Here is a 16,259-nt window from a genome sequence, read left to right as displayed (position 1 = left end):
GAAAACATAAAGATCCCCATTTATCACTTCGAAGTAAACTGAACCCTGAACCACATCAGGAGTAACAGGGAAAATATTTCATTTTCTCTTTACACTTACATTGATTTGTGATTGATCTTTGATATAGTTGATCATACAATTGGACAAGTTTCAGTAAAGTATCCTCATGAATGGAAAGATTACCCGCATCATTTCTCTGTCACACTGTACAAGTCACTTTCCATCACTCTGAAAATCATGAAAAAAAAACCATAACAAAACACAAGTATCTCCAATGTTTACATCCCTGTGCAGCTTTGCATCATAAATACATCTTACATATAACATCACCAGCAGCTCGCAACACTGATAGATAGTGAGTAATCCATAAGGCTCTGTATTTGTACCGATAATTTGTAGTATTTGAAGAAGTACTAGAGAGATATAATAATCATGTCTTTGATATATGTGATTTTTCCGCTTACAACAATGCTTGTAGCTTTTTGTACACCTGGCTTACCACTGTGCAGTCTCTGAAGAGAGCGTGGCACAAGAACAACAGTCGATCGTGGCTTTTGTGGCTTGTGATAGTCTACGATTCTCTATAGATATTCCTGAAGTGTTTCAACGGTGCGTCGCCCCAGCTTGCGTTGGCATTAGCTGGATGTCAGACAGGCGGCTGCGTAGCTGACCGAACTGTCACTCTGGGTCTTGCACTGGTTGGACTGGGCGTACTTGAGGAATTTCATCTCGTAGCGGAGACCATTCTGGCGCTCACCTAGTACTGCCACGATAGCCTTTGTGTGTTTGGAAGGGGTAGGATGGGGAGGAGATTTTGATAGAAAATGGATTATGGTGTGCTGAGCACTAACTGATTTGTCACAGCATTTACGACATATACTGGCATGGCACTGGCAGTAGAATCGTAGTATGCTCAAGTTATACTTTTCTCTCTCAGTATGCCATTATAAAACTCTTTGCATTCCTGCAGTAGCATGCAATTTCCATAACATGACAGTTTGTTTTTAATGTAATTATTGTGATATATCTTCCCATCAGTTATTCAAATTTGTGAAGTACATTATAAAGGCTTTCAATTCCATTTGATTTGGCTTACATGTAGAAAAAATAAGTATACACAAGTACAAAGAGTGCAATACACACACATACGCACACACATAAAGAATCAAGTCAAAGCCTGGTAAACATTTCAGGAGGCTGGTAGTAAGGCTGAGTTAAAAATGTAAACTCATTGTTTGTAAATGACATGAATGTGAACTTTCCTCTTAAAGTGATACATACACTTGCACATGTGTGATACAGTAAGTATACAATGAACTGTTTTGGTTCACACCCACAGGTAGTAACTGGTGAATGTGTTTACACAATGAGACACACAAAAAAAATTGAGTTTAGGGCAAATCTCGGCTGCAATAAAGACCCTGGCACCTCACACAAGTTGATCATTCTTCAGTCAGGTTTCAAATGAGAGAAGACCATCTCTACAGGCCTCTATCAGAAGGAATTGCAAAGTCTTGCTCTGGAAGTGCTCACTAAAGTGTGCCTTTTAGCTCTGTTTTGGGGGTTACCTTCATTTTAAAGCTAGGCAGAGAACCAGATTACATGGTAGTGGTCTGCAAAAACAGATTTTCACTATTAGAGCAATTTTCCCCGAACAAGAAATTGAACTACGCTTGTTCTATGAATTGGGTTGTGAACTTGGGTCGGGTAACTTTTCACCAATAAGGATAGGGTGGGGACTTCTCAGAGTGCCATCATACTATCAACCTACACCTGTCAGCTGTGTCAGTGTGAAATATTTTGATTTCGGGGAACTTGTGCAATTGACGGGGACTCCTAATACAACAGTCCAGTACAAGTAATCGTTTATCCCCATGAAAGGCAAAATGTAGGGAAGTTTTCCACTTACATTGAGAAGTACAGCAATAGGATGCCTGCCACAGATGGTGTTGCTGTATTTCTTGAGGTATGCTGAAAAGCCTCGGGGGTCTAGCTGCTCTATCAGGTCCATACCCTGCCACAGAACAAGATAATGTCATCAACACACAGTACTCATATTATCTCCATGTTAACTACGTCGACAAGTCAACCACACCAAAAGTATTCAGGAACATATTTAACTAAATACAGCTGCATATATATAATGATGACACTGAAAACTAGAAAAGCACTCGGAGAACACAGACCTCCCTCTGCTAGAGCAGCTCATTTCCATCCATACATGCATGCTGAAAATCGCACAATTTCCCAATGATAAAGAAGCCTTCTGTTTACCTCATCAGCTTCCAGCATGCTGCGCAGCACCTCGAGCAGCGCACGCGCTTCAGTGTGCGTACAGTATGCAAACCTCAAATATGCGCAGCTTGAACTCCCAAGTTCATTGACCCTATATGCCAAAAGATTAAGAAATCCTTCAAAAATCCATAAAAATTTCTCGATCACTACCAAAATTTCATAATCTGTTCCTGGTATCATCAGATTTTCCTGCAAGTTGCATTCAAATCCGTTCAATTCGAGTTATTTGCAAACAGTCAAACCAACAACGATGAAAACATAACCGCCTCCTTCCTTGGCGGAGGTAATAAAGCAGAGACATTCCAATATTTGAATAGTACTCATAACAATGGCAACATTCAATTCATAGGAACACATCAGATAGAAATAGTCTATCTGTGCATGTTGGCACCAGAAACACAATAATCATCAAAAAAGGATGTAAAACTGTCAACCAGTTGCACAGATGTAAAACTGTTTTAAAATAGACTGAAATTTATCAATTCTGCAATTATATATCCCAGCTATGGAGATTATGCCATTGATCTGAAATTTCTTAAATGCCCCGCCGTCACCTTGTGTCTGAATCTTCATTCATGTTTCAGAGAAATTTTTCCTTAGTTGATGGAGGTTGAGACTGGGAAGATAGAACACAGGTTCAAGTGAACAGAAGGGCGTATTTCTATTGACACCGTAACACAGGCATGAACTTTGTACTGAATGAATACCCAATGGATACACAACATATCAGTTGTTACTTAAGACAACTTGCTCTTGCGTACAATTAAACTGTCCATAAATGCCAGATGCAGATGAAAATTGAGCACGGGGGTCCTTCCCTTAACTCTTTATGTGCACCTGAACGTCTGACTCAGTTGACAGGGTGTGCCAACTTCGCATATTCTGCTCAAACGCACAACCCCAACCAAACCGATCGATAAATTGCCAAATGCCGCAGTACAAGGAAAGCGTTTCTCGCGACTCCGTTCCTCTTACATATAGCTTACATTTTATGTGGTGATTGACTAACAAGTGGTGTTACGTACTGGATTTGCATGTAAATTCTACGTTTCTGTCACTGTTTTGTGTGCAGAAGTCATGCCTTTACAGCAATTTAGCTACTAGTCATTTGAAAGAAAAACAATCATAGATTTGTCATGCAATTCACATCAAAGCAGAACTTAGCATGTTCTTGACAACTTTACACACTATACATCCAGCTGAACAGAAAACTATAGAAGTAACATAGATTTGAAAAACAGAATGTTTTCTCAAAGCATAACAACACTGGTGTCTCAGAATAATGTGGCACACTCGGGGTTTCCACCATGGCACATGATGAGTTAAAGTATGTAGTTTTGGAAGGACATTTATGAATCTCTACAAACTTCCCTTTAGGTATACATGACATGTAAAGAATACTTCCCTACGATTTAACATCAACCTTGCTGCAAATGAAGTATGTCACATTCTCAGAGTAATTTTTATTATTTTCTGATACACTGCCTTTATAACAAAATCAGTCATTTGTGGGACTTCCCGAGCTCTTGAATGTTAAAAATCATTTAGTACACTGGAGTTGCAATTGAAGCTTCTAACTACAGTATAATTTGATATTGGGATCACTCTACAACATGGTAAAATGTTTCAGAGGAAATATTTACCATTTTATCTACTGCTTCGATGCACTGGTAGATCTTTGAATACTTCTTGTCATAGTAGGTATACCTAAATCTCTTTCCTGCAAAGAACAAAACAAAACAAAAAAGCAAATAAGTGAGAAGTGTAGAATCAATTTAATCACCATCACAAGTATGAAGCATGCTGAAGCATGTGAGCATTTCCCTAAGTTTCTATAATCACATCCATCACAGCTATTTATCCAGTCCACGTGATCTAATCAATTCATTTATCCATCCATCTACACGTCCATTGTCTTTCCATCAAAATATCCATCATTGTATGCAGGCTGACATCCATCCATCCATCATTATATCAGTCTATCAATATATGGTCTATCTCTCATACCAACCTTTCATCCATCCACATATCCCAAAAATTAACTGCCCTATCATTCTACCAATCCACGATTCTATACGTCCTACCAATGTACCAGCAGTCAATCCATTCATGAATCTTCCACATTCCACCTAATCAACTCATCATACAATTTTTATCAATCTCTCTACCTATCGATGCATCTAACCATCACATGACCAAGAAGAGGGAAATTCATTTGACCTGTATACCCAGCCACAATTTCATTCATTCATCATCAGCAGGACAGTGCCTCACCCCAGTGGCAGAAGTCGGATGATATTACAAACAGGTTTCTAGGATCAGCCAGGTAGGTACTAAAGAGACGGCCATAGCTTTGTTCTTTGCTCTCATCGAGGGCTCCTACTAGCACAGGCACAATGGTGAAGTTGCCTCTCTTACTGTTGTGGGGAAAGGAACACAAGCAGAGGCGGGCAAGGTTTATCACAACTTGATTCCAACTTCTAGGTCAGGTCTGTTCAGAGTTAGTAATAACTTCAACTTGCACCCCAACTGACTTACAGGTAACTTCAATACTCATTACAGTTTTAACATAGCTTCATCCAAGCAAAACATTCTACTAGGGTTGTGTGAAAAGTTATACATACAGGGTCAGTGGTGCAGTTCAATGACATCTCCTAATTTAAAGAAATATTTGTGTTTGCCACATTCACCAAGTAAATTTTGATCGATTAGTCTTTAGAGATTACAAAAGAAATTTTCACTTGCAGCAGGGCATGTTAATTGGATCAACTTCAATTAAGTTATTCTTTGGAAGTTTAAAAGAAACAACATCAAGATCTGTCTTGGGAAAAAAAAAAGGTTGGCTGAACTCTCTACCTTTCCATGACTTTGGCTACGTAAGGAAGATGCATCTCTATACTATGTTCATCCTCGTCCACTGGAATCGTCATGGTTTCAAACATCTTGGAGCCCATCAACTCTCGATTCACTGCAATAGATAGTCATGCACAAACAGATGTTCCACCAAGATGTAAACAAGTTGCTAGGGGAAAACATGTGAGATGGGAAAACTACCAAGATAAACTGCTAGATAAAACACCAACACCAACACCAACAACAACAACAATTTAATTGCACTGCAGCCCTAATGAACTGACAATATAAAGATGTGCAGTTTGAATCATATTAGGTAGTAAAACCATGTTTGGCACAATACTGATAGAAATCAATGAAAATGATAAAAGGAGACACATTTTATGAATCACTGGGTTAAGATGGCTAACAATGAAATAGCATATCTATACACTTGTATGTTCTGAAAAGCCCGGTGTCTCATCCCTCCCCCTCCCCCTAACCTGGATATTAACAAAAGAAAGAAAAGTATATGCATATTTCATGAGGATTTATCAATATCATCACCTTCTTGGTCGACAACTAGATCATACAAAGGGGTCTGGTACTTGGCACATGTCGTCAGAGCACACCCAGGGAGATAAACATGATGAGATGGTCCCAAGATGAACACACGCTCTCTGCACAGAATGCAAAATGCACAAACAGCTTGAAGTCAAAACACTGATAAACACCAACTTCACTTCTACCACAGCCTCCTTCTGCTAGAAGTCAAGGCAAACTCCAGTATACACTACCACTAGTTATTACTGTACTGAAATAGCACACTGCAATATCATTTGCCAGAAAGTTTATATTTATTGGTAATGGCAAAATGTTCTAGAGAGTATCGGTATGTACAGTTGTAAATACACATGCCACAATGTGTAATCATTACCTGCCCATAAGTTGTTGTTCATGGTAAGTACTTGGAACGTATTCAATACTGAAAGAATGCTGGTATTCTCCTCTTTTACAATGTGTTATGTGCATTGTTTGTACATTAAAATTGTACAATGATTGATTGCATGGCAATCATCACATATTCCAATTTGATGGAAGTCATATTCAGAAAGGGAACATACAGACTTAAATGCATTTATTAAGCAAATGCTTGTGGATGAATGCAGTTTAAGTAAATCGCTTGGTAACTTCACTCTGAGTCTAAAACCAATACTCAGCAGCTCCTGTAAGAAATGCACATGAGTCAAACCTTTAGCACCATCCTAAATAATCTCAGCATTCAGATAAGGCTGACAAGGAGAGTAGAGGAGGCACTCACATGCGTGTTGGATCCACCTGCTTGTAAGCATACGCTCCACATGCCCCACAGTAGCTATATCCAGCATGGCTGCGGCATGGGTTTAGAGAAGAAAAAAAAAACAAAACAAAAAACAAAACAAAAAACATTATGAATTAACTTGTCATTCTGTGGTATTTCAAGACATCTTTGTGTGCAAAGCAGGTTATGCAATCCTTTGAAAGATATGGTATGCCCTGATGGCATAAGATTCAACCTTTCTCGATGTGGTCATATTATCACTGCTCATCTAAACTCGCAGTTGATCCACTGCTCTCCATATGACATACTGTATTTATACAAAAAAAAATAATAATCCTTTCTTCAATGAGATGCATTATTAATTATGCATTAAACTATTCTAAGGATTAAAAGAAGGCCGTAAACCATTGTACTACATCCAATGCTATAGACAGGCATGATATGAATATTATCACTGTGGCTCAACATAAGCCACTAAAAAATAATATCTGGCCACCAAATTTTCATAAAGGCTATTTTTTTATTTAGTAGCCAGATTGGGCACTTAAGATTCAGAATGGATTGTCATAATCATTTCCATTTATTTCAGGCCACTTCATTTCTCTATTGAGCCACTAAAATTTCAGATTTAAGGACTGCAGTAGTGGCCTGAACAGGCCACTGGAGAAAAGGGTTAGTGTTGAGCCCTGATCGCTGAAGTTATGAACAGAGAAGCAGGTGGGGGGAGGGAGGGTAAGAGAGAAGGGATTAGGAAGGCAGGATAAGGACAAAAAGGAAGGGAAGGAGAGAGAAAAGATTGGCATGAGACTCACAGGAAAAAAGTAAGTAGTTTGAGACCAGCAGAGGGTGAGGAAGGATGGACAAGGATGAGAACAGGAAAGAGAAAGTGGAAGAGGGATGGGGAAGAAACAAGAAAAATGAGGATCATGAGGAGAAGAACAGGGAGGGAAGTACATGGCTTAGTGGCACTGCAGTTTGATTTGAGCCTTGAGGGTGAGATAACTTACGGGGCAATGATTGCTTTGGCGGGCAGCTGCTTTTGCTCGGCTCGGCTCAACCAGCCCTCAAGCTCTCTATCCAGCTCTCTCCCTGAAAACGACGCAGTGTCAGGATGGATAGTTACATAAAGCAAACAATCACTTTGAATGAGGCATTGTCTTGAGACAAGAATTTTTTAAGTGAAGGTCTGCATACACGATACAATTACTGTATACGCTATATATTTCGCGGGGGGTTTATTTTCGCGAATTTCGCGAGTCGGGAGCTATTCGCGAAATTAACAACACGCAAAAATATTACCTTCCAAAATGAATCCCTTGCCTTGATGATACTAACATTTCAGTACTAGTATACCATGTCACGGCTTACCGAACAGACCATACTGGCTAAGCTTGTTTACGCACGTCCACGTCTACTTACGAATACTGTAGAGAGCCAATCCATTATCGCAAGGGGACCACTCGTCAGAAATCTAGCGCGATGGACTTAACCACTTCAAAAATGTTGAATTCTAACTTACTAGTTTGCAGAGTTTGGTAAGTTTTTTTCATGCAGTGTATAACTAGTATCATTCTTATTTGCTAGTAAGTTGAAAATTCACACTTTCTTTGCCACTTCATATTATCTCTGGTCCCCCAATCGCGAATTTAACCACTCGCGAAAATGCGTGACAGCGGCAATTCGCGAAAATTTATGTACGCGAAAATTATAGCGTATACAGTATACCATTCTTGACATAAACAATCAAAGATAAATATGCAAACTTGTACATTTAGGCTGCTAGTGTCAGCTGAACACAATTGCTAATAATGATACTCAACTTTCTCAACTAAAACATAATAAACAATAGAACCATGAATTCATTTCTTAAAATGCTCAGCACTTTGATTATTGAACTGGGTAAGACTCCCCCCCCCCCCCCCCACAAATTAAATTACCTAACAAAAAAACAACTCAGTCTGTAAAATATAAAAATTAGAATAGACACATCTGAATAATGACAGTACAATATGTTTCTAGAATGTGCAAGCCAAAGGTAAACGAGGGTAGACAAAGAGCTTAGACCACAACACGCACAAACGCTACGAATGCGATGCGTCATTCATTGCGCTGGCCGGAACATCACGCACTGCGGCTGCACTGCAATGCAGGGTTCATCGCCCCTCACACTGTATCATCCCCTCCTTAGGTGTGTGTATGGCCTTATCTTGTCTGTAGATCGACGGTCAACAACAACACTGAACAGGGTCAACAACAGTAACATCTAGCTAGCTAGCTAGCCAAGAACTACGTAAAGGCGAACTAGAAGTGGAACTCCTGCAGCGTTGACTCTTCTCAGCCGGACAAGACTAGCCAAAACAATTGATAATCAGAAATAATGACAAATAGAGTCGACATGTTATGGTCAACTCAATGACAATGACAACAAAGCAAAGACTCAGAGAACAGACTCAGTCAGAACTAACGTTAGGTCTACGTTTAGGGTCTGGCTATTTAATTCCTAATTTACCTGAACTTGAATACCAACTGCCAGCGTGTGTTGCCCGTCTCGTTGCCATTCTAGCAGTTGACTTTATGATAAATCACTATCTTCTAGACTGATGGAACTGGGACAGGCGTTGTTTTCTTCCACTCCGCGTGTAAAGTGTACGAGAATTAATCAAGTCCTCTGTAACATCTCAGTTCAGCTGATCGTGCGGCAACAATAAACACCTATGTAGGCCCTATGTATTCTGTATGGGTATTTGCGAGCAGTTCTCTCGCTCGCTCACTCTTTCGCATCAGTTTACAACACGAACTTTCTGCACACCACCCGTATCTATTCGACCTTATCAACTTCGGCGACTGAATGTCAGCCCTATGACTGATCGACATCGAAGCATGGACAACGCACATCCCGCGATACACATGGACGACCGGAATAGCGCTTACATACATACTGCAAGCAAGGGCGCCGAAAGCGGGGGGGGGGGGCAAAAACTCGTTTTTGCCCCCCCCCCCCGCCCCCTGTAACAATAAAGGCATTTTTCTTGTCTAAAAGTTGCCAATTTCATAACTGAAAATGCGAAATGCGAATGGAGGTAGGTCTTTTCTATCTCCAGGTCCACCACAAATGACTTGTACAAAGCAAAACACTGATCAAATGGGTTATGTCATATACTTGTCAATTCCGACACCAGTGGAAAACTTCAACAGATAATTGGGTTCAGTTGCTGAGGAAAATCATAGGCCTTTTGATACTTCATATACCATAGGTTTTCCTCTCTCTCTAGACCTCTACATCTCATAGTTCTAGCAACAATCACGGCTAGTCTGATCACCAGTATTTTGTTGTTGTTGTTGTTAATTCTCTTTTTTCTCATCATTATCCTCAATTTCATGAAGATCAAATTATCTATATATATTACGTAGGTTCATTTGAGCATGTAGTTGAAGGGGTGTACGTATTATACTTTTGTTATTGTTTGTATTTGCTTTATGACACTCCCACCTTCTTGTACAAATTTTTAATCCTACTTAGCAATAATTTTGTATTATTTGGATGTGGAAATAAATGACATGAAGAAAAAATGAAAATGAAAATTTTACCATTGCACACCATTGAAATCACTATCATCATTGATTATCATCCCCACCATTATCATCTACGCATTTACTTTCAAATGACTTCAGAGCCCAGACAATAGATGGCAAAGTGGGGACATACCATCCCCTTGGGAATGTCCCATTGGGCGGCCAAATTCCTTCCCTAAGAAGAAAATAAAAACAATAAGAACAACAAGAGTTCTGATCAGTTGCTTTCACCAAAGCATAATATTCATCGATCAAGCTAAACTAAAACAACATCCTGGCAATATTCAACAAAAAAGATAAAATAATCGATGTGCAAACCATACATCTAAAGTTTATTTACATTGTGTGAAATTTGCAAAATACAGTACTGTACTACGATGGGTGACTGTAAGCAAATACGCCAAACTCGCACGGGCGAATTTCCTAATGCCGAGATGTCGATACAGATGATAATGTTGCGTGACATCAACAACAGAGGGCGGTGAACTACTAAATATTTGCTCATGCTGTGGAGATGGGATCGATGTCCCATTGGGAGGTGAGAAGCAAGCGTTCTATAGCCTCTGTACTCTTTGCTTGGTGAGAAATGAGTCCCTGGGACTTTTGCATACAACGTTTAAAACCTGAGAAAAACTCCGGTAAGAACTAAAAACTCACGTTAGTATGATCTCCCCCATTGACTTTACACAGGAAAAACTCTGTTGAATATCAACCAGAGTTTTTCTCAGGTAAAAAAAGTTTTACGCAACAGGTCCCAGGTCTCATCACTCAGCTCTGGTGCATAATAAATCATGGATATAAGTGCGAAAACATCTTTGATATAAGTACTGCTCTCTGTATCATATGACTTTTTTTGTAATACAAAATATTGAAATTCAGCTGACTAACTCAACGACATAATTTTGCATGCTTCTAAATCAGCAAAAAAAAAAAAACCCGACTAAAACACAACCAATATGGTCATTGCTGATATTCATCCCCTTGCACCGCCATTGGATGTAAAACTACAATTATTAATTTCTTGTTTTTCTTTGTTTGTCGGTATTTTTTTTGTGCGAAGCTCGAATCCTCGGTGATGAGTGGAGCTAAACTTTCAACTCATTTGGTTTAATGTCATTGCGTAATATCATGACACGAAGGGAAACAATAGGGATAATAGAATGGACTTATAGAACGGTAACTGCTATTACTAACAGAATTCTAATATATTGGAATTGAATACTGTCATCGTTTCATTATCATTATTTGCCATTGTTTTTTTCAATGACATCATCACCATTATAAACATCATTATCATTTTAATAAACATTATTTGGAATCCACTTCTGCGCGTAACAGAAACGTATGATATGCAACTTCACTATGACATGCCGATACATCGAATGACAAGCAAAGCTGGGGGGGCATTTCATCAAGCGTTTTGTCAGATATTTCATATTTCATCAAAATGTTGAAAGCTACTGAAATCCTTGCATCTGATGTTGGCTGAGAGCAAATTTGTCCGACAGAGTTGTCGAACAAAATGCTTCATGAAATGCCCCTCAGATTTCCAGAAAAGAGGAACAATATTTTTAGATAACACAAAAAACAAAAAAAATACAAACTGCTTCCTTACATTACTAACTGATTGAATGGATGAATGTATTAGTAAAAGAATATAAGATTATAAACGAAGGAATTCATTACCAACGGCATAAAATAAGAATACGCCCATCGATGTCTTGAGACGAATAATCGAGTACTAGTATATGAGCATACATACATACAGTCAAACGTGCTTTAGCGGCCACCTGTCGTATGCGACAGTGAAAAGAAAAACCTTCCAAGATGAAATCCACGTGAATAGAGACCCTGTCTGTTGTGGCCACCTTTTTCGTATTTCCCTTGGGTGGTTGCTATGCAGACAGGTTTGACGGAATTCATGTTAATTTTCTTGTTGGTCGTCGTCGTCTTTGTTGTTGTTGTTGTTGTTGTTGTTGTGTGTGTGTGTGTTTGTTTGTTTTGTTTGTTTGTTTTCATGGCAAGCTTGCAATCAAGACCGTACTGTAGGACATCGACCAAACGCAATTTATTGTAGCACATTGGAGGACGCGCATATTATGCGCGCAAGTATCTATCTTATCATGGCGCAGCAAGCAAGGTCAAATTAATGTCATATTCATGACGTCACATTCCTGGCAACGTACACAAAATTTGGTCAGTGATTTATCACTACACACACACTGTCGACTAGGCCTATTGCTATTTCGACGGCTCATGTAAACGGATGTTCTTTCGTTCTACTATTGCCAGCTTTTTCATAGCAGTTATCTTGAGGATTGAATTTTTAATTCAGTACGGATACAACATCGTTGTAAGTATTTTCACTGACCCATTTCCTCATATAATCGATTTTGTGCAGTTTCAGTACTATTATTGTTATTAGTTTAGGAGATGATGTATTCATCAAACACGACGGCAAAGTAACAACACGGCCGATTGCCACAATCTCTCATCCTTATTTTTATCTGCAAAATGTACTAGATCTATAGATCTTACTTTAATGCTATCGTAAACGTTTCATTTGGAGTATGATATAGAATTGTCTATGGTATACAGAAGTATTATGTTGATGAGCTGGCGTAAAATTGAACAACTTAACTATGAGTATTCTATACATGACAAAAAGATTATAAATCATAGCTAGATGATATAGATCTAAAAAAAGTAATGTTGACGAAATGCGCGTCGGACTACTTAATCGCCAAATCTATTTCTTACAAAGAACCATCAAAGACTGAAACAGCACATAACCCCAGGAGGTGGTCGAGGCCAACACCATTGACACATTCGTGTGGCAAGCCTCAACCCAGGAGTAGTTGCTTAATTAAAGGGATGGTAAATAGTTTTGGGTGGAATGGGGATTCAGGTTTTACCTTTTGCGAGATACTAGAAACCACTTTGTGAAATACTAAAGAGCATAATATCCTAAGGGGAATTAAAAGTTTATTAGATGAAAATAGGCTTTTAAATGGCTGAGATAACCAAAATAAGGTAACACAAAGTGGTCCTGAAAAAAGGTGAGACCCACCATTTTTATGAACACTTTGTTTTGGGATATTTCAGCCATTTCAGAACTGATTTTTATCAAGTATGATAGACTTTTAATTCCTCTTAGAATATTGTATGCTCTTGAATATTTCATATAAGTGGTCTCTAATAATCTCACAAAAAGTTGAAACCTAAAAATCCATCTCAACCAAAATATACCATCCCTTTAACACCCATTTCTAAAATTCTATTTTATTTTCATTTTCGTTTTATTCCACTTGCCAGTTTATTTGAGTATGTACTTATTCACATGATGATTATTTCTGCAACTACTTGAACCCTTTGAAGACTTGTGAACTAAGATCTCCCCGAAAGTGACAGAATAGTCAACAAGTTGATTGCGGTAAGGATATAGAAGTCTACATAGGCTTTTCATGCTTAGCTGACATTTTAAAACAAAAATGCCAGTTAATGATCCCAGCATTTGATGTACAATATCTTTCGTACGTTTGTTAAAGATCCATGGACGAGAAAACTGCTACTAAGAATCCCACTGAGGGAGAGCGCCGCGAGGCAAATATTGCCAAACGGCGCCGCCGACAGGCCAGGGGCAGGACCGAAGACCACACCGATCAGGTTCTCGCTGCCCTCAAGCGGAGCTACGGAGGGACTGTTAACCCTCTAGGCCCCGCCGCGGCCAGAGAAAAACGGGTCTGTAGTGACCGCAGACCCACTGGAGGAAGACGCGATGCTGCACCGCAGACGCCGCGGGTTTCGGCGACGTCGAGAACCATCGGTTGGGATGGCACCGATGACGACTCAAAGAAGCAGAGGCTGATTCGGATGATGAACGCCAAACCGACCGTTCTAAATGCAGCTTCGCCTAAAAGCAACACCCATCGCCTAGAAGTAAGTGCATGGGATGGATTAATCGTTGACGAGTATGAAGTTCAACTACATCCAGAAAGTAATCACAATAAGGTATAAAGTGCATGTATAGACACAGACAGTCTTTTACCTTACTAAACACAAAACATGATATTGATTTACACTGTGTCATGATAAAACTTGTGATGATTTCTGCCTTATTTGGCCACTTTGAATTAATGGGAGATGATTGTCCCTTATTATTACGATGTCAAAGTGAGCTACCGGTGTAACGCGGCCAGCAGTCAACTCATTTATTTCCGGTGGACAATGATATCTGGATATAGCAACCAGAGACTCTATAGTACATCATTCACTTTTCCTTTTGCCAGAAGTTCTCCCTCTCACGTATACGTAGTTTAAAGGACAAATACAAAAAATTGTATGGAGGATGACAGAAACTAAAACAAAAATTGCTTTGTTTTTGTTCTTATTGCTGGCTTTGTTTTTGTTATCTTTTTTTTCCTCTATTCATTTATGACATACGACAGCATCAAGCTAACGATAATGTCGTCTGACCCTTTGCATGAAGAATCGTAGGCACCTTTGATTTGATTTGATTTGATTTGATTTATTTATTCTCTGTATGCCATTTTTTTTTTTCAAATACATCAACTTTCTGCAATTTCATTAACAAAGTACAAAATACCGGTAGTATACTTTATACAATTTTCATCATTTTCATCAATTATGCAATACATCTGTAGTATAATTACATGAGTAACATGTTAATGATTTGCATACAGAACGATTGCCAATAATAAGCACAACTCTTGACTGTTTGGCAACCGATAACAAATAACATTATAGTGAAGAAAAACAAGAGGGTCCAACATGATGCTCGTGGAATAAGGGTTAGGAAGAGGGAGAGAGAGAGAGAGAGAGAGAGAGGAGAAGAAGAAGAAGAAGAAGAAAGGAAGGGGAGGAAATGATAAAAACCTCCGGATACTAGATACTTTGAATCGGAACATCTCTATAAGCAAAAACCTGATGAGAATTGATTTATTCTTGATGTTTAAGACTCATGAAGCTGGCAGTTGCAGTAGTAATCCAGGTGGAATTCACATGGAAATTGCCGCAAATGGACTTTCAAACGACAGATTATCCAATTTTGTGGTATAATATTCAATACCTCAAGTTTATGAACGCCGTATTTTACATGCACATCTAGAGACAGTAAATCCGTGGTTCTTCCGATTTCAATGTCTCTTGTTTGTAGGCGGGCGAAAATTGCTACAGATCCCTGCAGAAGGATCTTGAAGAGATCAAAGCCAAGCTCCAGGTATGCCATTGTATGCCTATACAGATGATAAGGAACATCATCAGTCTGTGACAAAATGAAACCGAAAGTTGAAGAGAAGCAAGCTACTATTATATACCTCTTCATCTATAGATGCTATTATGTTTTGTCAGGCCAATTAAGTTGACAGTCATGACAATGTGTAATTATATCTGATGGGTATACTACACATGCAGCAATATCAATAATAATATGAGAGAAAGTCTCTCCAGTTTTTATCGCATCCAGATTGTTATCTGGATTTTTTTTTATGACAAGCTTGCTCCTGAATTATGAGCTCTCACCAAGGAGCTATACAATTCAATTCAATTCAATTCAATTCAATTCAATTCAATTCAATCATAGTTTATTTCCAATCATCGAAAATCAAAAAACATAGTACAAAGTATACATGTGATGAAATAATATTGTTCAAACGTTTCCAAAAGGTTCATGTAATATATGTACGAGACAAATTATAGAACAACATATAACATGTACAATATTTAGGAAAAAACACTGTATAAATACTTCGTGGGCGAGCGGAAAATATAAGAACCCGACATTAAAATTCTGGTCTTGTTGTTAATTTCATAAGGATTTTCACTCTAAATAGAAAACTCAAAATTATAGATGGTAATAAACCAAGAAAGCAGTAGTAGGTCAGTGTGCATCATTGTTCGTTCACGCAATACATGACTTTTGATAGTGATGCGTTCCACATGCTTGATTCTATATGACTTGACAAATCGCATGCAGACATACGAACAGCTGATCCAAGCCGCCGTCACGGTGACAGGAGCGAAATTCGACGACTCTCAGCAGCCAGCAACCCTGGCGACGAGTTTGCTCAGTACTTGGCGAGAGCAGGACTCAACCATCAAGAGTCTGAAGGCAGATGGAGATAAGCTCAGAGAGGAGAAGGCCCATGTACAGGACGCTTTGATGGTATTGTTCTTCTTTTATGTATCTTTTATTCATCCTGTTGAGTTTGCCTAAAAA

The 16,259-nt window shown here is 38.9% G+C and overlaps 1 protein-coding gene across 1 annotated transcript; it reads right to left on the bottom strand.

The window, feature by feature from the left end:
• Window positions 1–599: 599 nt before the first annotated feature.
• LOC139713112 (protein MEMO1-like) lies at window positions 600–9,124 on the bottom strand. The gene is made up of 9 exons (XM_071624868.1): window positions 8,958–9,124; window positions 7,456–7,537; window positions 6,449–6,517; window positions 5,695–5,807; window positions 5,152–5,263; window positions 4,570–4,712; window positions 3,939–4,015; window positions 1,910–2,014; window positions 600–776 (listed from the first exon to the last, which is right to left on the bottom strand). The coding sequence occupies exons 1-9, from the start codon at window positions 9,004–9,006 to the stop codon at window positions 636–638; spliced, it is 891 nt and encodes a 296-aa protein (XP_071480969.1). The 5' UTR covers window positions 9,007–9,124; the 3' UTR covers window positions 600–635.
• Between the last annotated feature and the right edge of the window lie 7,135 nt (window positions 9,125–16,259).

The sequence above is a fragment of the Diadema antillarum genome, unplaced genomic scaffold (genome assembly GCF_040938485.1).
Source record: "Diadema antillarum isolate AM-2024a unplaced genomic scaffold, OU_Dant_1.0 seq00001905_RagTag, whole genome shotgun sequence".
NCBI classification, from domain to species: domain Eukaryota; kingdom Metazoa; phylum Echinodermata; class Echinoidea; order Diadematoida; family Diadematidae; genus Diadema; species Diadema antillarum.
This window is presented reverse-complemented; position numbering and strand designations above follow the sequence as displayed.

Coding starts and splice junctions, on each gene's coding strand:
- LOC139713112 (XM_071624868.1), bottom strand. CDS start 9,006: ATGGCAACGAGACGGGCAACACACGCTGGCAGTTGGTATTCAAGTTCA. Junction 6,518..7,455: donor GCCAAAGCAATCATTGCCCC/GTAAGTTATCTC, acceptor CCCATGCCGCAG/CCATGCTGGATATAGCTACT. Junction 5,808..6,448: donor CAGGTGGATCCAACACGCAT/GTGAGTGCCTCC, acceptor CATTCTGTGCAG/AGAGCGTGTGTTCATCTTGG.